This window comes from Penicillium malachiteum (assembly GCF_028827825.1).
Source record: "Penicillium malachiteum strain IBT 17515 chromosome Unknown utg000003l:1.0-4950554.0:1.0-4952489.0, whole genome shotgun sequence".
NCBI classification, from domain to species: Eukaryota; Fungi; Ascomycota; class Eurotiomycetes; order Eurotiales; family Aspergillaceae; genus Penicillium; species Penicillium malachiteum.
The window spans coordinates 1,749,454-1,771,069 of NW_026643096.1; the positions used below are offsets into that span (position 1 = coordinate 1,749,454).

The 21,616-nt window shown below is 46.5% G+C and overlaps 7 protein-coding genes across 7 annotated transcripts; all 7 read right to left on the reverse strand.

The window, feature by feature from the left end:
* Positions 1-4,060: 4,060 nt before the first annotated feature.
* On the reverse strand, positions 4,061-4,378 carry N7483_006979 (uncharacterized protein; the record flags this gene model as incomplete). The annotated part of the gene is made up of 1 exon (XM_057090416.1): positions 4,061-4,378. One exon carries the CDS (start codon positions 4,376-4,378, stop codon positions 4,061-4,063), a length of 318 nt encoding a protein of 105 aa, XP_056945157.1.
* Positions 4,379-6,593: 2,215 nt separating this feature from the next.
* Positions 6,594-7,716, reverse strand: tif35 (translation initiation factor eIF3 core subunit g; the record flags this gene model as incomplete). The annotated part of the gene is made up of 4 exons (XM_057090417.1): positions 6,594-6,646; positions 6,735-6,906; positions 7,015-7,633; positions 7,700-7,716. The coding sequence occupies 4 exons, from the start codon at positions 7,714-7,716 to the stop codon at positions 6,594-6,596; spliced, it is 861 nt and encodes a 286-aa protein (XP_056945158.1).
* A 528-nt stretch (positions 7,717-8,244) lies between these two features.
* Positions 8,245-10,016, reverse strand: N7483_006981 (uncharacterized protein; the record flags this gene model as incomplete). The annotated part of the gene is made up of 4 exons (XM_057090418.1): positions 8,245-9,104; positions 9,182-9,215; positions 9,693-9,901; positions 9,956-10,016. The coding sequence occupies 4 exons, from the start codon at positions 10,014-10,016 to the stop codon at positions 8,245-8,247; spliced, it is 1,164 nt and encodes a 387-aa protein (XP_056945159.1).
* A 654-nt stretch (positions 10,017-10,670) lies between these two features.
* N7483_006982 (cytosine permease) lies at positions 10,671-12,363 on the reverse strand (the record flags this gene model as incomplete). Its single annotated transcript, XM_057090419.1, has 3 exons — positions 10,671-11,773; positions 11,837-12,053; positions 12,112-12,363. The coding sequence occupies 3 exons, from the start codon at positions 12,361-12,363 to the stop codon at positions 10,671-10,673; spliced, it is 1,572 nt and encodes a 523-aa protein (XP_056945160.1).
* A 1,997-nt stretch (positions 12,364-14,360) lies between these two features.
* N7483_006983 (uncharacterized protein) lies at positions 14,361-14,828 on the reverse strand (the record flags this gene model as incomplete). Its single annotated transcript, XM_057090420.1, has 1 exon — positions 14,361-14,828. The coding sequence occupies one exon, from the start codon at positions 14,826-14,828 to the stop codon at positions 14,361-14,363; it is 468 nt and encodes a 155-aa protein (XP_056945161.1).
* An 870-nt stretch (positions 14,829-15,698) lies between these two features.
* On the reverse strand, positions 15,699-17,756 carry N7483_006984 (uncharacterized protein; the record flags this gene model as incomplete). Its single annotated transcript, XM_057090421.1, has 1 exon — positions 15,699-17,756. The coding sequence occupies one exon, from the start codon at positions 17,754-17,756 to the stop codon at positions 15,699-15,701; it is 2,058 nt and encodes a 685-aa protein (XP_056945162.1).
* A 2,463-nt stretch (positions 17,757-20,219) lies between these two features.
* Positions 20,220-21,217, reverse strand: N7483_006985 (uncharacterized protein; the record flags this gene model as incomplete). Its single annotated transcript, XM_057090422.1, has 4 exons — positions 20,220-20,374; positions 20,425-20,685; positions 20,740-21,000; positions 21,061-21,217. The coding sequence occupies 4 exons, from the start codon at positions 21,215-21,217 to the stop codon at positions 20,220-20,222; spliced, it is 834 nt and encodes a 277-aa protein (XP_056945163.1).
* Between the last annotated feature and the right edge of the window lie 399 nt (positions 21,218-21,616).

Sequence of the window (21,616 nt, forward strand, 5' to 3'; positions counted from 1 at the left end):
TCTGGGCCTGCCAGGGACAACAAGAATACGTTGTATTCGGCGAAGGAGACAAGTGGGTGGCAGCAGTCATTTTGCATAAGGGGTCCAACCATAATTAGGGACTGGGGGACTAGGATTTCCGTATTTTCCTTTGGCTGAAGGAATAATAATAATAAATGATAATAATGATAATAAAATAATAAATAAATTCCATTTCCGGGTAGAAAAGAATTTTCATACTGAATATTTTATTATTATTTTCTTTTTTTTGGATTATTATTTTCTTTTCTTTTCTAATCCTGGTCCTGGTCTCTTATGGAGCGCGCCAAAATGGTGGGGGGGTAGGGCGCCAGAGTCTCCATAGGGAGGAAACTGTAGCATCGATTCATTGGCCCGAGCTTCCAGACAGTTTGATTGTTCAAGGAGCATGGCATTGGTTGGATTTTCCATGTTACGTGCCCTGGGAGGACCCGAAAGCCTGCGACAGTGGCCGATCCATAGTGGATAAGGCAAGATACGGCCCCCGTGCAATCCGTGCAATGACAACAGTATGTATTTTCCATTACTCCGTACAGGTTGATGAAGTCAGATGTCCCAGCGCGAACACCCGAGAAGACGGGTTGCTGCAGGAAATACCAAATAACATGAAACTAGGCAGGATAGAGGTTATGATCAACCCCCCCAGGATACCCGTGCAGAGTCTCTTCCCTCCTTCCCAGTCGCATGACAGTGGTTGATGTATCAGACTTTGAAGATCTGCAGGCCAATAGACCCAATAACGAAAAACAATTCGTCCGTGTAAATAAACCCTAGTAACAATCTGTGTGGTTCCTTGGAAATTAACCCAAGTTACTGGGAAAGAAAAAAACAAGACTTGAGCAGAAAAGAAAACACCTGTCGGAGTGGTCCCAGCAGTCCCAGCAATCTCAGTTGTCCCAGTTGGATTTATTTTTTATTTATTTTTTCTTTTTCTTTTCAACACCCTCACTCTTTGACTTACCCAAGTAGTATGGTTCTTGCATGACAAAAAATATGGACGATCAGGCGATCGGCAATTTTCATTTAGCCAGCTGCAGTGTGCATGTTGGCAGTGCTCTCACCGACAGACTGGGAGGAAAGGGATTAAGGCAGCACTGACGACGATAGTTTCCTCCGGGCCAATTGACTCCTCCACCTTCGGGGAGAAGAGCTAAGGACCGGGCGCTCCAGACTATGACCGATGTAATTGATTGTACGGAGTATGCCCCAACTCGGCACACTAGGACCCACCGAGCATACCTAAAACAGCTGCAGCGGGAAGGGTGATGGTGTGCGGTCCGTACCCGGCAGCTTTTTCCAGAATGGAGCTTCAAGAGACCCACTAGGCCTGTGCAAATAGGAATTTGCCCCAGATGAGTCGAGACCAAGGAAGAATTGGAAGGGGAACCAAAGAGAAAAATGACAATCTTAATAAATTCAAGGAGGAACAAAGAGAAAAAAGAAAAAAAACAAAAACAAAACCAATCTCCCCAAAAAGAGAAGATGAGCATGAAAAAAAGTACCCCTCCTAACCAGTTTGGGTGGCTCTGCTGGAAGGTGGAGTTAACTAGTATCATAGATCCAAGATCCTGGTCTTTCACAAGTGGACCTTCTAGCCTAATTGCGTGGAAGATACCTACCACATTCGCGGCTTGAAGATCGTCCATCCTGCAGGAGGCTAGTTGGTCCAGATGGCAAAAGCACAGAGCCCTGTTAAAGCACCCGAGTAGAAATGATTGGTGGATCGGAAGTTCGATCGATGTACTTCCGTCCTTGGGACCAGTCAATGAGTTCTGGCGTTGGAAAAGGAAAAGGAGTGGGATATGTTGTGCAGGATGTTGCCCCCCCTTGGCCCCCAAGAGACCATTCAGACCATTCAGACCAGCTAGACGAGAAGGTACCTAACTCGGTACCAAGTTGCAGGGATGTGAACCATTGGAAGTTCGTCACTTAGGTTATCAAGTGATGAAGTGATGAAAAAGTTTGATGACGAAAGTCCCGCGCTTCAAGTTCAAGTCAATGCGTCAAAAAGAAAAAAAGTCAGATGTTTAATGTTGAAGATCATCGTGCAAGGTTCCTTGTATTGTGAGGGAAATAAAGATAGTTCTCAATCTCGGGAGAAGTAGGCACGTGTACTTAAGGCGGTCAACAAGGAAGTATGACTTTGTAAGAGTACTTGGTGGTTGATGCATACTGATTAGACCACTTTTTTGGAGTCTACTCGTATTCATCTACAATTTGAATTTATTATTTTTTCTCTCTCTTGATAAATTACGTGTACGCAATAAAAGAGAAGAAAAGAGGGGGAGTTTACGAATACTACATAGTATCTCAAATAGTGGATTCATGTACAAGGGATATAGCTCGAAGATAGTCCACATAATCCACATAACTCCGTGTGGAATGCGAAAAATGTGCATGAAATTAAAACTTGTTGGATCTACTGCATAAGGAGGGGGAATAATATGAGTAGATGGACATTGCCCAACCAGTCATGTTATTTATTTTGTCATTGCTTTTTGTCCGATCCTTTTTTTTTTCTAATCAATGTTAACTTCCAAGGTTTAGTTCCATCTGGTATATTAGTATATTATCGGAGCATGATCCATTACACTATCAGATCGCTCGACGTACCCGCAACCGTGCTCCACTAGCCCGTAATCTGTTTCCCGAACTCCACCATTTTACGATCTATCACTTTTTTTACATCTCACCCCCCCCCCCCCGATGCAGAAAGTAATCTCCCTGAGATCAAGAGAACGAGGACTTGAATAATTGTCCGATTCCGTCATGTGGAAGAGTCACGGACCTCTTTGTTCTAATTTCCCTCTACAATTGACTATAAACCTTACCCGATCCCTAGTTCCTCTCTGCAGGTACCTGGTTGTCTGTCTAAACTATAAAATTTCTTTTTTGCTTTACAATTTTGTACTCCGAGACTAATAATACCCGATTTGACATTCCCCCATTCAATAGGCTTGACTAGGCTTTCTCTTTGCATGAACTCATCAAATCCATGGATCGGCCCCGTAAATCCCCCGATGTGCCGAGATGAGAAATGAGGCAGCAGTGAGGCTTAAGGGTCATTGCGTATTCTACTAAGATATATCCGTTCAATTCGGGATTTGATCTCAAGATTGGACCTGTGTTGACCTGTGTTGAGAAGTCTGACATCTTCATCATAACTGATCAATTTGGAATCTTCAGGGCTTGTCAAGGGCACGTGCCACCGGATATAGTGGATGTTGATCTTGGCAGAGACGACGATCAGAGAATCATCTGAGTCTTAGAGGCTTAGAGCTTGAATTGTCATCTTGACGCCTTGCTGCAAGCAAAATGAAAAGGAAAATTTCATGCTTAGATGTATCCTTTGTACGACTATAGTCGTCTTTCCTCACGCAAAAGATGGCCCGTGGTCAGTTCCGCGTTAATTCTTAGGACACGCGGCCGAATGTTCGACCGGGAAGAGAAACTCAAGAGTTAAGGCTATGAGCTTTGACGACAGCAACATTGACAAGGAAGAGAAAATGCTTTGCTTCACCGGGAAGTCGGAGATACGCCACTTACTCTTGTTTTTCAATTTCAATTTCAAATCTTTATTCTTTTTTCTCAAAAAGAATAAACTCGACCCTTTCAAGCCGATCTTCCCCATTGTTTTACAAAGAAGCTTCAGTTGGAAACGCTCATTAGTGGCCGATGATATTCTAGACTTGAAGTTTTAACCCTCCTTGTTTCATCATCCTAGCTAAAATATGCCCGTTGCTCTAGGATCATTTGAGCCCAGTGGATCCAATGACTCTTGCCCCGTCAGCAGAACTGGAATATACCCTAGTCGGGTGTCAGCATCGCCCCGAAAATAAAGAGAAAGAAACGAAAAAGACTAATTACATACATGACACCTGGGTATGGACAGGAGAGAAGAGCCCAAAAAAAATATCCCGATCATCAAATCGCATCCCGGGACAAGGAAGCCGTTGGACCCCACGGCCGAACCCGGTTGAAAAAGCGTGGGAGTTGACTTTTTGACCCCATCCGGGATCCACGGCTACGCCAACCACAACGTCTACAATAAAGTTTGAGACAAAGACGATGTCACTCGACGGGGAGTAATTTCCACAGCCGCGATCAAGGCTCGCAAGCTGATTTGTGACCTCCGAAGCTGCAAGTCAACGGAGTTGCCGAGAACTAGACCACAGTTTCCCTGGTTCAATTTCTTCGGATCTACGTTGCCTGTTGGTGGCTTGCGGAAGTATACAGCGGTTTTTCCGGGGAGCATTGTAGCCTGGGATTCTTCCCCTGCTGGTTTTCGGTCAATGGATCCAAACTTAGATTGTTGCTTCAGACTCCGACGCGACTTCCCTTCTCCGCATCTGGATTCCATGGATACAAGGTTCTGTGTATCACGTTTAGCAAACATTCGAGGGTTACTTGGGGCAACATTCGACCTTACTGTCGGTAGCCCACTCCTGAGACGTTACCTAATGGGGTCCAGGTATCTGTTAGCAACCCCCTGTTCATTCATGCCGATTTCCTAAGGAATTGGTAAGGGTCATCAGGGATTAATGAAGTTCCTATTGGTTCATTCTCCGTTTTGTCGTTCTGTTGTCCTGTCATCCAAAACTTCGACCAACCTGGGTTCTTGAGCGGGTACTAGTAATGCTGATCCTACCAGAATCATGAACATCCTAGTTACTGCCTCGGGCTCTGAATAAAGGACTTACTCTGCAGATATCCCGCAAAGCTGCCCGGAAAAACAAAGACAAAGGGGGAACAGATGAAAAGTTTGCTTAATCTCCCGAACAGGGATTAAAATCTAGAACGAATACTACTATGAAAGTACTGCCAAAGTACTAGTTCAAAGATTTGTCAAGCAGACGCTATATCTGGGTACTTCAGAGTTTTTCTCGTCTAGAAAAAGACTGACAACATAGCTGACGCAAAGTTGATAATCAAACTAATCATCAAACATACATCATCACCATGTTGATATTCCAGCTTTGAAGCAATGACCATCCGCCTCAGCCATCGCCAGCCATCCCGGGCAAAGGCAACAACCAACCCGAAGACGAGACATCGTCACACGGACAGAAAAGCCAAGAAAACAAAAACCTGCTCACCGGCACGCGGCCGAAAGACAGAGTAAGTATCTCATGAAGAGATACCCTTTCTAGTCAACAGGCTTTTTTGCCTCCCGTCTCACGATCACGGCCGAGTCATATCAGACATGGATCGGCGGCAAATGCCATATCGGAACATCACGAACGCCTTTCACATGTATTCCAAGACTGTGATACCATGCCGGATCCGCATTGGCGGGGGAGCAGAGCTTCAGATTCTGGTGGCCTAGTGATGAGAGAAGCTACAAGGAAGAGAAGTCGGGGATAGGCGCGAAAGCAGTACTATACTTAACTTTGCGCCTTTTTTATTATTATTACTCTTTCTTTTCCTCCCCTGTCCCGGGCTTAAATACATGTATCTATTGTCAGGGGCTAAAAGAGGCTGGATAATAGGTCCCACCAAGCTTACCCTGGCATCAAGTAAGCTTTTTTTTATTTTCGTCTTTTTTTTCATGGTTTTTAATGGCCCCATCCAAGTCTCTTTCCTAAAGAGATCACCGATGCGACGTGATGCAACCCAATTTGCGTGCGGGAAATTAGGACGGACGGTTTCTGTGTCTCTAAAGACAAGAGGACAAGATGGCATCTATGGTCTATGCTTCGCAGAGATCTAGATCTGTGTGCTGTTGCAATTGAGTGCAGGATCTGTGATCCGAGTGCAGATTGTGTCAAACATGCATTTCGGGGGCGCAACCTTCTATCTGGACCTTCGGGAGACCCTTTCTCTCCCCGCCGTTTAGACGCTGGGAATTAAACATACTCTTGATCCAGGTTCCTTTCGGGGTTTGGGTTTGAGTTTGATGAAAAATGGGGCTGCTAAGCCCATCTGACGCTCGAACGACAGGGATTGAGGATTATTCCTTGTCAATTGAGGGTTTTTTTCTTGGGTTTCTTTCTTCTTTGTTAATATTAGAACCTTCAAGCTAAGGGAATGATGTACCTCTATCATCCTGGTTAGATGACAGGACCCCTGAAGGAGCTTGGGTATTAATGCTGATAGTTCAAGCCCCCCTAACTTTACTGTGAGCACATTAGAGCACACGATCATAATTGTTTGAGCAAGTGAACCAGGAATATGACGCGGATTGATCTATGTGGCGTGTGGAGATGGTCTTGAATGACCAGTGAAAATGGTAAGTTGTCAAGGAGAGACTAAAAGTGCAATTAGCCAACCTTGGAACAGCTAAAACAGACCCAACTCAAATGACTACAGGCTGAGCTATAGAATCGCGGTACATGTACTCCAAGTAGAAAGATCAGGTGTACACATAACAGATCATGAAAATTCTCTTCTAAACCATTGCTTTTGTATCGACTGACGAATGCAAGTTAAATGACATGGTGGGTGTCTTTTCGAAAATCATCATTATCAATCATACAGTACAAGGGAGAAGAGCTTCAGCCAAGAATGAGGCCCGCCTGAAAGCAAGAAAAAAAAGGGAACCAAGAAATGTCGTAACAGAAAAGCCAGAACCGATTTTAAGTAGAGCGCTTGGCGAACTCGACGCGAAGAATGAGATGGCGGTAACCGACTAGAGAGAAGAAACGAGTTAGTATCCAAGCATATTGAAAACAAGACATTCGCAGCAGTTCAAGTGCAAATGGGAGTAGGAAACGTACAGCCGTCCAGTTTCTCGCAAGCGCTCGCAGCGTCGCCCCGATCCGCGTAACTGATGAAGGCAAAGCCCTTGGCCCGCTGGGTTTCTCTGTCCCGAGCGAGGAAGACCCTGGTGACACGACCGAACCGCTCGAAGAGATCCCGCAACTCTTGTTCCTCTGCCAATTCGCTGACCTGTTCGTTGAGAGAAAAAAAATCGTCAGTATGAGGATGAAAAAAGAAAAACGCGAGTAAAGAAATTCCCGAGAACCCAGGAAATCGCATAGGATAGAATGAACATACGTTTGTAACACGCAGAGTCGCAAGATCGTCCTTCTCGAAACGACCACCCATCTTCTCTCCACCAGCAGCACCACCCTTCCGCATGTGAGGTGGCACATAGCTGGAAGAGCCCGCACCGAGACCACCAGCCTTCTCCTCGTCCATCTCGGCACCAGCACCACCGGTAGACTCCTCGACAGGGGCCATGGTATCCTTGAACGGACAGCGAGCTGTGAAGTGCTCTCCGGAACAAATACGACACTTGACCTTCTTGTCCTTGAGCTGATCCTTCACGCTGCCCTTCTCTCCCTCCTTCTCGGCCTCCTTAGCCTGAACCTTCCAGTTGGTGCTGGGACGGAAAACGATGTTCTCGCCGACAGAGGTAGTATCGAAAGAAGGACCGGCAGGGTTGCCCTTCTCGAGACCGAACTTGGCCCACGAGCGGCGCTCGGCGACCTGGGGGTTGACATGTTCGCGGACAACGGTGGTCTTGATACGGCGGGTAACCTTCACTTTCTTGTTCTCATCGTTGAAGCGGTAGGAGATGACGGTCTTGGTGCCATCTTTGTTGGTAATAACTTGTTGCGCGGGGAGCGCGGAGGGGTCGTCAAATTCCTCGTCGTCGGCCCAGTCGGCGTGGCTGTTTAATTTTGGAGTAATGGTTAGAAAATCTGGGTGTCATTTTCTTCCGGAGTTCATTACTTACTTCCCGAGTCGAGACATGTTGTGTGGTTGTGCTGTTTTGCGGCGAAAGCTGATTTTCTAGGATTTCTTTCACAGGCGAGTCCGTTGTGGATTTCATTATTCGCGGTGATTTTCTAGTGGCGCAGCAACTGTGGCTGGTGGGGTCACGTGAATTACCCCTGGTCAACTGGTGAACCAGCACTGGAGTATAAGGATCTTATCTAGATGCTTGATCACAACTACAACTACAATTTTCTTTTCTTTTATTTCTCTTGCAGTGGTCGAAATGATTTCATTTTTATCTATTCCGATATTAGGTCTAGACTCTTTTGACATCTCAAAAAGGACGAAATTGGACTATCTAATTCAGCTCTACTGCCCACGCAAATCAGAAACCATTATGTGCATCATGCATGGTGCTTAGGTATCTCTCGTCTAAATATGGTCCGCGCGTCCAAGCAAACAACTTGAATTAGATGAATCATTTAATTTCATTATGTACGAAGGACTGTTATAACTATACCCCTGATTCTCTCGCATATGTAGTGGGAGGCCTAAAACGCCATCTCAATACCCCTTCAAAGCATCCTCCGTCCATTCCCACAATCTCTTCGCAAGAATACCCTTAGAATCCTTTGCCCCTCTCATCAATCCAGAGTCTCCAAACTTCCCAACAGGGTTATGGAAACTCCCATTCCGAAGCTCCTCTTTTGGTCTCGTAGCCGCCCAAAGCTGATTATGAACGCCCTTCTCAGGCCGTACCATAAACCACCAGAAAAACGAGTAAAGAAGAACCTTATTTCCGAATGTCATATAATTAAATAAACTCGTAGTCACGATTCCCGGATAAACGGAAACGCATGTTAAATGCGGATACCGTTTCGCCAATTCACGCGCATACAGCAGATTAGCCAGCTTGGTTTGTCCATATCGCTGCCACGGTCCACCAATTGGGAAATTCTGGGAACTCTTAAGACGATCGAATTGTATACCACCAATTGGAGACATTTGCCAGGCTAAAGATGAAAGAATCACGATGCGTCCGTCTTTGCCCTCGCTTGCGGTCTTTTCGAGGAGTGGGAGGAGTTTCCGGATTAGGAGGGCGTGGCCGAGGTGATTAGTGGCGAATTGAATTTCGTACCCCTCTTTCGATGTTTCTAGAGGTCTGTTCATAATCCCTGCGTTGCAGATGAGGGTGTCTAGGCGTGGTGGTGGTGTTTGTGCAAGAAAGCTCTCTGCTGCTTTTTGCACTGCGGATAGCGAGGATAGATCACATTCTATGAATGTAACTTTGGTGGATTTGTTGGACTTTTGTATTTCTTCTATGACGTTCTCTGCGTTTTTGGTGTTGCGACCACTGATGTAGATTTGTGCTGGGTTGTGTTTTGATAGTTCGAATGCAGTATGTGCACCTAGACCACCGGTACCTAATGATTTGATTAATGAATGCCCGCAAAACCTATGTGAGCAATCTATTTACCTCCTGTGATAAATATGGATTTACCCGAGAGATCAGGGATATCTTTGATCGGATTGTACTTGACAGGCATAGCTGTAGCTTGTAGTATACTCGACTTTGTTTTCGTGATCCTAGCAGCTCGCTAGGCTAGAAAGCGCTGGTTCTTTGTTGAGTGGTACTGCTAGTCCTGCAGCTTCCTGCCTGAAAACAAGTGCTCTTTATAACATTCGAACAAGTGGACGTAATATAGATATTCCACCGTGTCCGGCCTGACCGGCATGGCGTTGAACCGCTACCCGTGTGCACGCCTTAAGCTCGTGTGGGCACTGTGGGGGAATCCCGACTAGTCCTCCCGATCCAATCGGTCTTTGAGTCCAGTCATTGACAGAAAACGCAAATGTGTGATGAAGAGGATTGTGATGAAATAGTTCCAATTGTCTTAACTCCGATATGCACAGTATGATGGTATTTTTCAATGGCATGCTTTCCCGTACTTCCGTAGACGCGCATAGTTGTAAGGTAACGGAGCCAGAAAGCCAGCACCTATAGAAAGTACCGCAGCAAGCCAGAATTTAGGGTCTTCGAACGCCACAAGGCCTCCTGTCAAGTGATAGTCGACTGCATTTTCTGCAATCTCCATCGCGATCATAGAGACCATACTCATGCCCATCGCGGTACGCGTAGCCATAGTCCATGAAAGCTGGTCAGCTCCACGTTTCAGGAGGATTGTTTCAAGGATGATAGATGTCGTAATGCCAGAGGCCACTGTAAAATTATTTAGTAGAGCTCAATATTAGCGTGTTGTAATAGGAGACTAACTTGAAGCAAGCATGATAGTGTTCATCCCTAGTTCAGGATAAAGGGACTGAAGGGTCCACATTGCTGAGAAATCACCAACTGTGCAGCCAACTAGGCAGCGCAGAGTGTTGATTCTCGCTCTTTTCCATGTCGAGGAACATGTCCAAAAGGGGAGACGGAACATTGAGGTAGATGTTACTGGTAATCTTTGTGGCTTTTGGTCTGTGCTTGTTGACGAGGATTTATCACAGGCCTGGACAGGGGCGAAGTTGGAAAAGAAGCATCTTCTGGCTGGGGACCAATAAGAGGTCCCACCGGTAATAGGCCGATGCGACTGTGTTCGCCGTATGCAATACATGATTAAGTGTGATAGTGTCCAACCTGGGTCACGGTGTTGCGCGTTCCAGATGTCTTATATGGGATCCGCATAGAAAACGCGAAAATGGCGCATCGCGATCTTGGCACCAAGTCCACAGGCAGATCAAAATTTGCACAGTACGTCGACTCGAAATTATTGATAGTAGGTTGTGTAAGATTAATGAGATGAGAAATCAATCCATGTCAAATTGAAATACCAGATTTTATTGGGAATAATAACTAAAAGGCATAGCCTATATATGCACACACTAAATACTACTAAGATATAGCCAATACCACACTCAATCCATCAAGTCCACCATCCACCAACCTATTATACACAAACTAAATATATAGTTCTAACACCGAAGATCTTCGTCTATTTGCCGAAGTAACGGAGCTCAAGAGGGCGCAGGGCGCAGTAAATGGTGAAAGAGAAAGCAAAGCCCAGCTCGAAACCAACATCTCCACCATAGGGGAGCGCACCAGCGTGGCGGGCAATGGGTCCGACCCACCAGGTCTGACTCATACCAGTAATCATACCGACAATACCGAAGCAGAAAGCGATAGTCGCAGCAATACCGTGAGGAAGCTTCTCGGGTTTGTCATACAGCTCTGGGCGGTATCCACCGAAACCGCGCTTGAAGATGAAGTGGTCTGCAACCGCGATACCAGTGTAGATAGCCAGCCAGTAGGCAATGAAGTTCATGAAGTTATCCAGAACAGTCTCGAAGTGAGAGTAACCGGGGATAGCGATCGCGAGGGAGACGCAGGAAGCAAGGAAGGTCCAGACGAAACGGGGCACACGCTGGGTGTAGCGGCTCAGGACCTGCAGGGTCAGGGAGACGGAGTAGATGTTGGGGCAGTTGTTGGCAATGATAGAGAGGGCAAGGATGACAAGACAGAACTTGCCGAAGCCACCCAAGGGCTCGAGAACAGCGCCGATCAAACCACCGTTACCGGAGGCGTTGTAACCGTCCATGTATTTGTTGACACCGCCATTGGCCTCAGTAGCGGTCATGACAGCAATACCAAGGAATTCGGTAAAGAGCAAAGGAATGACCAGACCGATCCAGGTAGAGAGGAAAACCTTACGACGGCTGCGGTCCGAAGGCTGGTAGACAGTGTAGTCGGCAGCGTAGCTGGTCCAGCCGGTGGCGAAGCCATACACGGTGGAGCCGAAGGACAGACAGTCACCAAGCTCGGACTTACCAACATCCATGGGAAGATTGATAAAAGCGCCGGAGTGGGCGAAGGTACCAAGCACAATGAAGAACACAATGCAGGTAGGGATCCAACTCCAGAACTCGTAGATGTGAACCACTTTGTAACCGGCGAAGGTAATAAAGAGAGTACAGAAGGTAACGATGAGGATACCAGCGTAACCAGGAACATCAGTGTTGACGGCGTTAAGCATCTGCGCACCGACAATCGCATTGGCTGCGGACCAACCAACACAAGCAATGACGTTAAGGATGGCGACTATAAAAGATTTGTGTTAGCGCACTCATATCACTGATATGGCACTCAGTCACCACCACTTACCGAATTTCACAGGCCACCATCCAAACCAGAAACGGGAAAGAACCATCTGGCGCAGTCCGAAAGCCGGTCCAAAGCAGGAGAAGAAGCAGACGGACATGACACCGAGAAGGTTAAAGAAGAGACACACAAGGATCGCATCCACGAATCCCATGTAGAAGGTCGACTTTGCGAGGACACCAATGGCGAAGGAACTAACGACCATGTTGGCCGCAAACCACTAGGTTTGGTCAGTGGGAAGCCCGTGCGCTTCATTGCGCAGGAATGGTATAACACACCATGCTACCAATATTCAGGTAGGAAGTATCCGTCCGCTCATTCTCAGGAACTCGCTCCACACCACGCTGTTCCACATTGAACTTTCCTGCAAGGCGCTGGAGCTTCGCATAAAGCGAGTCACCATACTCAAAGCTCTCACCCGGCACAGCTCCATCACTGACATTGTCCTGGACGTTGTCGTACTGGTTGTTGTAGCTCTCGTTGCTGTTGCTTGCGTAAGCACTATCGACTTGGGGGGGCCTTTTCGACATCAGGCTCCCCACGGGAGAAACCGAACTTGGGCATGTTTTCGAGGATTGGTTGGGGGGGGTGGGTTATTGAGGTTATGTAGTGATACAAAGACCGTCGAGGATTTTTTTGACTGAATCGCTCAGAACAGAAAAAAAAGGTATAGAACCTTTAGATAAGAAAAAGAATCCTTAAGAGCTCTAGAGGCTCAGACTCAATTGTCAAGAGATAAATGGGGCGTGAGAACCGGACCAAATCCACATGTTTCTTCCTTTCTCTCTTTTTTTCTTCTCAAAAATCGCGGCGAAGAGCTTCTCTTTAATATAGTCGCCAAAATTTTATCCGGTGCGCGTCGCCCCACATGTGCAGCACAGTGGCGAAGGAAAAGATAGGCTCTGACTGGTAGTGACAGATTCTGTGATTTGTCGCGTGGGCGCTCCACAAGAAAATTTCCAGAAGGAATCAAATGACAAGCCATACTAAGTTCATGAGCCCCTCTTTACTCTTTCATAACACCAATCATGATAATATGCGTGGATCCTAGCTTATCAGTATCCCGAGGTTTCATTTCTCGCTTCGATCGGTTGATTCGGTACCATTCGGGGATTGGTGAGTTTCCCGTCGATAAGACGGAATGTGCTGATACGCTCTATCTAACATGAACTACTTTACTTCACCCCCTGAATAATCTTGCCATGATATTCACTAATTGATGTTATTCAGGAGTTTGTTTTTAATCTTAGATCAAGCTTCCTGATATTCTTCCACGGGAGACGCCGAAATGCGTCTGATATTTCAAGTTAATTCTCAAGTTCTCATGCATAACCTTGCAGTAATGTGCGGGGGAGATCCCTTCAGATTGGGTGCACGAGCCTACACGTATGTGGCAAAGACACACCACCAATTGCTTGATATTGCTCTCGGATATCAATAGACCTGTTTAGGATATTGCATAGAATCAATGGAACCTATCCATCATGATCCGGAGCTATTCCCTAAATTGACCGGACGACATATGTAATCCGATACGGACTAGGCCAAGGTGGTCCAGCCCCTTTGGTAGACCAACTATGTCATGCATAATCTAGGGAGCAGTTAGATAGCAAGTCCTGGGGGATTCGGAGGAGTATTTAGATCTTGTCCGCAAAATCCACCACCTTCTCCAGATATCTAAGATAGCGGAGATCCCCGTTGTCCACCATTAGGGCGATCGCATCCCCGGATCTGATATCGGCGATCGGGTGCTGTAAGGCACCTATGACACACAATTCTAATTGCCTGTAGACGATTGGTTCTAGGTATCTGTAACATGATGTCCTTGGTGCCAGGATCTACGCCCTGCCGAGTCGGTAACCCGTCGATTTATCCAATCTAGCCTCTCGGCTTACATGATTGCTTCTTTTTCATGCATCCAAACGCATAACCCCTGCATTCCTGCTGAACTGGCCTCTCCGAGTCTTTGGTGCCTACGGACTACTACATTAAGAACTTCGGAGTCCCCCGACGTATGTTCTTTTACTACATTGAAGAAACATGGATCTCGGAGCTTTTCGGCTCACGTCGACGGTCAGCGGTAAATGCGCCCGAGCGCTAAAACACGTTCAGCCAAATGTGATTGTTGCACTGGGAAGATGAGACTCGATGGAAGGCTACGATTGCATATACGAATCTCTGCACTATTGCTGAGCTTCTACGAAATATCGTTAGATCACCGGAATCGGGCTCAAGTTATATTCGCCCCCATGCATGATGACATCGATGGAGAGTCGAAGCTGGAAAAAATACTGAAAAGACCTTTGATCTCGACTCGGAGAGCTACATCCAAATGTCGATCTGTTTCCAACGTTGCCCGATGCTACCAGACCTCTCACCGTGACGGCCTGATTCCCTGATATATCAGCCCCGGAGAGCGGACAGTCAATACTACTGAACATTCATATCATCGGCTGACATCAATTCAATTAAGAAGAACTTCATTACTAGTAGAAACCAAACATGCAAGCTCAATTGATGGCATCGATCACTTACACTGCGCCTGTGTCAACAAGAAATCCGACAGTTCAGGTTTAGTAGAATCCGACTGCTCAACAATGGAAAGAGCCCCATCCTCCGTGAGAACAAGAACCTTGGAGCTCGACTGGTCAACAAATCCATAAATATCATGGTCCTCAGATTTCCGCTCCTCCTGGAAAACCTGGCCTTCCTCTTGAAGTTCGCACCTACCCTCAGGTGAAGTTCCACAATTGATATAGTCTCCGGTATTCGTGTTCTGAATCGTCACGAGGCTCTCCCCGGCAGGAGCAAGGCTCCAGACCTGGTTTGACTGGTGGGTTTCGTCCTGAAAGGAGGGGATGGGGCCTTTGATACCCAGATACAGAAATGGTCCTGATGTCTCGACTTGTTGGATGTAGTCGTCCCCCAATGCGTCTTGGGAATAGACTTGTCTACAAAGGGCGAACACCGCACCGATGGAGAGGGACGAGTGCATATTGAGGACTGAATGGAAGAGTTAAAGCTTCAAGTTGGGTTGAGATTCGTTTGATTGGAAGGAAATTCGATAAACGGCTCGGGACTTGAGCTTGAGACCTCGGGAGTGTGCTGTCTCAGCTGGAGACTCGGCACGTGGGCGAGTGAGTGAGAATTTATATTCTTGCCAAGATCATCATGATGATCCAAGGTTCCTATGATTGACACCTGGACATTAATCATGATCCATAGAGGAGATGTTAAGACCCTGACTTGAATTCAAAGCTTCAAAGGTGAGGAGATAGAGGCCACAGTGCTTGATGCAATCCATGACAAGTTTGGAATACAGGGGACCTTTTGTGTTACGAAAGAGTAGAAATCCTCGAGTCCCATTTGTCTCATCAATGTGAATGATCTTCATGGCGCGGGAAAGCTATAAGAGCCCTCAATGATCTGCACGTATCTGCACGTTTGTACAACGTGATGATCAGCAGCTCAAGCACGGGCTGCTAGTTTGCTGCCAGGTGAGTAAATCCAGGTTGTTTTTACATAACAGTAATTCTCTATTCTCCACGATCTACTGGTAGTGGATTTGTAGGACCAGAAGAAAATCGAGTAAGCAAAGAAAAAATTCCAGGATGAATGGCTGCGGTATTAAGACCTGTCATTGCTGGATTCTAAAAGAGGTAGGATGGAACGATGAAAAAAGAGATAGAACAAGTTGATCTCAATGTGTATGGTGATTATTATTCAAAGCTAAATAAAAACATGAACAAGAAAGTATCATCCAGGCCGAAGCAGACCGCCCTTTTCACCAATTCAAGAAACGAAGAAAGGTAGGAGATATAAATATCTCATAATCAGAATGAGCTCAACGAGTGGATAGCGATGTCTACAGCATCAATGCAATTCCCAAGCCAAGAATAACAGACAAGATGTCGACCCTCAGAGGGAATGATCCTCCTGTCCAGACGGCAGTGACAGCACTACTAGATTTGGTGGCAGCACCAGATCCAGTGCCAGATCCAGTGCTAGTACCAGTACTAGCCGGAGAGCTAGACTGGAGCTTTGTGAAAGTATGACCAGCGGCAGGAGTACCCGACAAGACGACGGCAGGAGAAACATCGCTCAGGGTGGCGGTTCTCGAGGCGGCAGCACCGACTGGAAGGGTGACTGACTTCACATATGTCGTCGGGACACCCGCAGGCCCAGTTCTTGTCACGGTGTATACTTGCACTGTCGAAAGCGAACTCGAATCTGGAGAGCTGCCGGTTCCAGGGATGACTGAAGTATAAGCAGTTGAAGCGCCGGTTTCAGTAGCAGTTACCGGGCAAATGGTAGTGTAAGCCTCCACAGTCTCTGTTGTCACGTGTGTTGTCTTTTCGGAGGCTGGGCAGTCGGTCACTGATGCTGGGCAAGCAGTCACAGTACGAAGTTGAGTGGTGAAAACGATTGAGGTTGTCATTTCCTGAGAGGAAGCTTCGGTTGTGGGAGTAGTCAATGTAGAAACAGTTGTACTAGCACTAGCACCAGTCTCGGTAGCAGTCACAGGACAGATGGTGGTGTATGCCTCCACGGTCTCTGTTGTCACGTATGTTGTCTTCGCGGAGGCTGGGCAGTCGATCACAGATGCTGGGCAAGCAGTCACGGTGCGGAGTTGAGTGGTGAAAACCGTTGAGGTTGTCATCTCCTGAGACGACGCTTCGGCTGTTGGAGTAGTCAATGTAGAAACAGTTGCACTAGCAATAGCACCGGTTTCCGTGGCTGTCACCGGGCAGATGGTGGTTCCCAGAATAACAGTCTCAGTCGTCACAAATGTCGATCGCTCGCTGGCTGGGCAGTTGGTTACAGACGCTGCACATGATGTTATCGTGCGTACTTCGGTTGTAACAATAGTAGATGTTGTGAACTGCTCTGCAGTGGTAGGGAACTCGGACTGAGAGGAAGTAAGGATTGTTGTTGGCTGCAGTGTTGGTACGGACAATATGGTAGAAGTGTGCTCGGTTGATGGTGATGTAGACACTGTGACTGGCAAAGACAAGGAACCGGAGGAGCTGGAGGTACCCAATGCTGAGCCCGAAGGAGTAGCCGATGAAGCCCGGATTGAAGTGCGACTCGCCGGATGGGACGCGATGGCTGAACATGATCTGGTGCGAGTATATCTGCGAGATGAGACCGGCGAGGAAGAAGCAGGCTTGGACGGGAGTGGAGTTGCGGTCGATACAACAGCAGAAGAAGAGACTGGCGAAACAATGACAGAAGATGAGGCTAGTTTTACTAGTGACGACGATACAGCGGAAGAGATCACTGGCGTGTTTGTAGACACAATAATCGATGATTTTGGCGTTGGGGTCGGAGTCGGAGTCGGAGTCGGAGTCAAAGTTGCGGTGGTGCATACTTCTGCCGGTCCCGTAAAGGTGATATTATAAAGATTGACCTCGGAATCATCAGAGAAACTGCCGGACGTGCAGCTGATCTCGATATCAAGCTCGCCTGAGTCGTCAGTAGACATCAATGTGCCGGTGAAGTGCGTCCAGACGGTATCGTCGCTAGAGGAGGTAACGGTTTGCGAGCCCAGATCAATCACGTCAAAGGAGACAGAGACAGTGCACGATCCGGCTCCAACGGCGAGGAGCTGCCACCACATACTGAAGGAGTAGGTGATATCATCACGAAGACCTCCTGTCACATCTTGCGAGATGATATTGCTCGACAGGTGGTCACCGTTGAGAGCGAGCAAATTGCAAGTACCAGCGTATGGGCAGTCACTGGACTCAAAGACATCATAATCACTCCCCGATGAGCCGTACTGCACTGACCATCCGGTCGCACCGTCATCGAAGTACGGATTTTCCAGGTATTGAGTGTCCACCTCCTGACAGGTCACCGTCGTAGTGGCAGTTGAGGCCAAAGCCTGAAAGGCCAAGAGAATGAGTGTGTTTATTTTCATAGTAGATAGAGAATGACAATAGTTGGTAAGAAGGAGTAAAATGAGTGACTATTTTGAGGAGTTGTAGGGGAGAACTACTCAAGAGCTGAAATAAGACAAATTTTCAATCGTCGCTACGAATTGCCATGGATCATTACATCGGCAAATCTAACGACAATAATAGTGGCGCTTAGTAGCCTAGTGGAGTTATTGTTAAGAATTTCACTGAATAGTTTAACAGTATAAGACTTGCTTATCTTGAAGGTCTTCTCGATCTTTTCAGAGTAATATTCTTTCTGGAAAAGAAAAACTGACCGACTACTTGTCTATCTTAACATAGCCAGGAGTCCAGGACCTAGGTATACTGGCCCTGTAGTAGCGCCGCCTGGGCTCGTCCCGCTTACTGTGGATCACGAAGCTTTGATAGTGCACGCCACCCACTGTTCCATGGTACATAACAAAGAACTCAACCTTGGAAACTTGGAAGATACATATCGGGAATGCCGATACATAGTAACTGCTCTAGAGAGCTCCAGAGCCTAAGTGGCTTGGCTTAGGTTGGCTTCAAGTTAAAAAAAAAAAAAGCTATGATGCACATACATACCATATGACCTGGGTTTCCTGAAAAGCAACTTCCTTAAATTCAAAGCAGATTATCAAAGTCATTGTCATATTTAGTTATTAAGGGTATCAAGCCTGGGTAGCTTAGTAGTTAGAAGTTGAAGTCAACTGGTGAGAGATGCCTGAAAATTTTGGCCGAAATATTTTCTCAGTTATAGAGGTAAAATCAGGAGTTCCAGTAACCATCCGCATCGTAGTAGCTCAGCGAGCTATCGTGTCTGTCCCGATGTGATTTGACACTATGATACCATAAGACTAGAATGCTGGGACTGAGGGTTGTCAAGTAGCATCAGCGAGTGTGAGACTTGCCTAAGTGGAACACCACCGTGAGAAAGCATGCAGCGGACTATGTGAAAGACTTCTGCGGAGCCTTTTTCTTTTTGCTCTTTCTTTTGATATTATTTTTATATTTTTATCTATTTTATTGGATTTGTTATGATTTTTTAAAAGTTGAAGCTGTCATCGTCTTGCTCATTTTTGAGGCCTCTCACTTGGGAAAAACATCGCGAAATCTAAAAGTCCGCGGTTCGATCCCTGCTCATTCCATTCTTATTTTTATTTTTTCCTCCCACAATTGAGAGTCGAATGCCATTCCAATCTTTAGAGAGATCACTGTTCCCAATTTCCAAAAAAAGTCCCCATCTTCATGATCTATTGCCAAGAATCCCTCCACATTCCATACGCCCCACACCAGGGAGATCGGGCTTGAGCCACCTTCTCTATATGGCGATATATGCATGTGCTATCAGCAAGATCAACTGGAATCTTATTGCTGCTACGAGTAATCAAACATTTATCCGATTAATTTGGTATCGTTGGCCATATGTATATCGATTTCTGGATGAATTGATATTAACGCTATGATCCAAACTCAAGGTGATCAAAATGACTGAAGTGGTCTATGTTTTGGGTAGTAACAATTTTGATAATGATTTTTATAGAAGACCCATTATTGACTCGGAGTTATGAAACTCCTGGGGTGATGAACCTTTCACATCTTTTAGCGGATGATTTCTAATGGGGTTCAACTCGACGGGCATTCTTGGGGATCTCAGGGCCCTCGGAGTTGGTAGTTCGGTAGTTGACGATCATATAGGATGAGCCAATCCCACCTCCTCCACCACGTTCATGTTATTCCAATCCACAACTGAATACATAGCATTCAGGCGACTCCTTCCCGATATTGAAGCGTCCTCGAGGTCTACTATTGGCAGAACGCAACGTACTAATACACTGCCAACTGATATAGCCCTGGAGGACTCCATATGCACTCCATAGTTCACCCACATACTGGCCAATACAGTGGGGCTGAATGTCAACCAATTCTCCACCAGGTACGTGGCTTATCTCTATAACGAGGTGCATATAATATCCTAATTGGTTTAATAGATCTGCAGAGCCCTCTTGGACTCCATAGACCCTTCCCAAGAAGCCATGATCACCAATTAGGTAGCCCTGAAGGCATTATGACACTGAAGATCTTCGATCTTTTGGGTAATCATCCGCAATTGAGCTGTGAATTCAGCTTGATGGTGGCGTCACGGCGAACTAGTCCCTCGGTTACGATTCTATCTTTGCGCTCTGTTCTCTTACCCCCCCCCCCCTTGAATCTAGTTATAAATAAGATAAAATACTTGAAGATAAATCAAAAAAATGAATGAAAAACTGAAATGAAACATGATGACTGAAAAATAAGACAGGTGAGATGAATAAAATCTTTATCAACAGAATTAATGAAAGTCCACAATAAACATTAAGGAGAGTCCGAGCGTATATAATGCGTTAAATCATTCCAAACTTCAACAGTCTCTATGCATGAGTACCGTAATCACAGTAAACTCATGAGATCCCCCTCTTTGTAAATCAGGCCCAGCAGGAGCCAGAGACCTGTGTCTGAGGAGGACCAATATCAACGGTGCTGGGACCGGTGACAGTGGTGACAGAGTTGTCAATGCCGTCGAAGGTGCAAGTAACACCGCTAGCGTCAACCTCAATGTGGGAGATGCTCAGAACATTGCCTGTAGTAATTAGCACCTGATCATCAATGACCTTTGATAGGAAGACTTACTGATCGAGATGGGTCTGCTGTCGGTAGGGAAGTACTGGACGAACTCGGCATCAGCAGCACCAATGAAGGTAACCTTCACATCAGAGCTGCGACGGCGCTGAGCGGGGAGCTTGTGGCAGGTTCCGGATACTTGGGTCTGGGGAGGGCCGACATCGACCTGCTTGACGCCATCAACGGTGGTGGAGCTACCGTCAACACCGGTGAAAGTGCACTCAACATCACTGCTGCTGGAAGAGATGTGGGAGATGCTCAGGACGTTGCCTAAAAATGTCAGTCTTATGTCATATTGATTCTTATGGGCTAATTGCAACTCACTGATGGAAGTAGGGGTGCCATCAAGAGGGAAGCTCTGAGAAAACTCAGCATCGGCAGCACCGATGAAAGTAATCCAGGCATCCTCACTACGGCGCTGAGTAGTGTATACATTCCAGCAAGTTCCAGACACCTGGGTCTGGGGAGGGCCAACATCAACCTCCTCAACACCATCCACAGTGGTAGAGCTGCTGTCGACACCAGTGAATGTGCACTCAACGCCGTCAGTGCCAGAGGAGATGTGGGAGATGCTCAGAACATTGCCTAAGAAGGTTAGAATGAAAAGTCCTTCTCCTAACCGAGTGGGGCTAGCATTGAACTTACTGATAGAAGTAGCAGTGCTGTCTGTGGGGAAATTCTGGGTGAATTGAGCACCAGCTGCGCCGATGAAGGTGATCTCGACATCGTTTGAGCGCTTGACGGGGGCTGCACTCGCAAGAGCGAGAACAGCGGAAAGAGAGAGAATCTCTGAGAACTTCATTATGTAGATATTATAAGGTATTATAAAGATATTTAAATCAATGCTGTGTCAATGTTGGAATAGTAGTTGATGCTGTAGTTATTTATGTGATTGAATGAGATCTTTGCTGGAAATCAGAGACTCTTATATAGGTCGAACTTCCATAGTACTTCTGAGGGCCTTAAACGGCCGGGATAAGAATAGTGATCCCACATGTGCAGACTCGGACTTGGATGAGGAGTATGCATATGCATACGGACGGTGACGTGAATACATTGCGAGTCTTGAGACAATATCAGCATGTTCAGCCTATCGTAGTAGACCAAAATAATGATCCACGCGGCTGAGTCTTTCGTATAACCTGCATGGCATAGGTTTCGATAATGACCTCAAGGTTCTCGCAGGGCTTTCCATAGAACA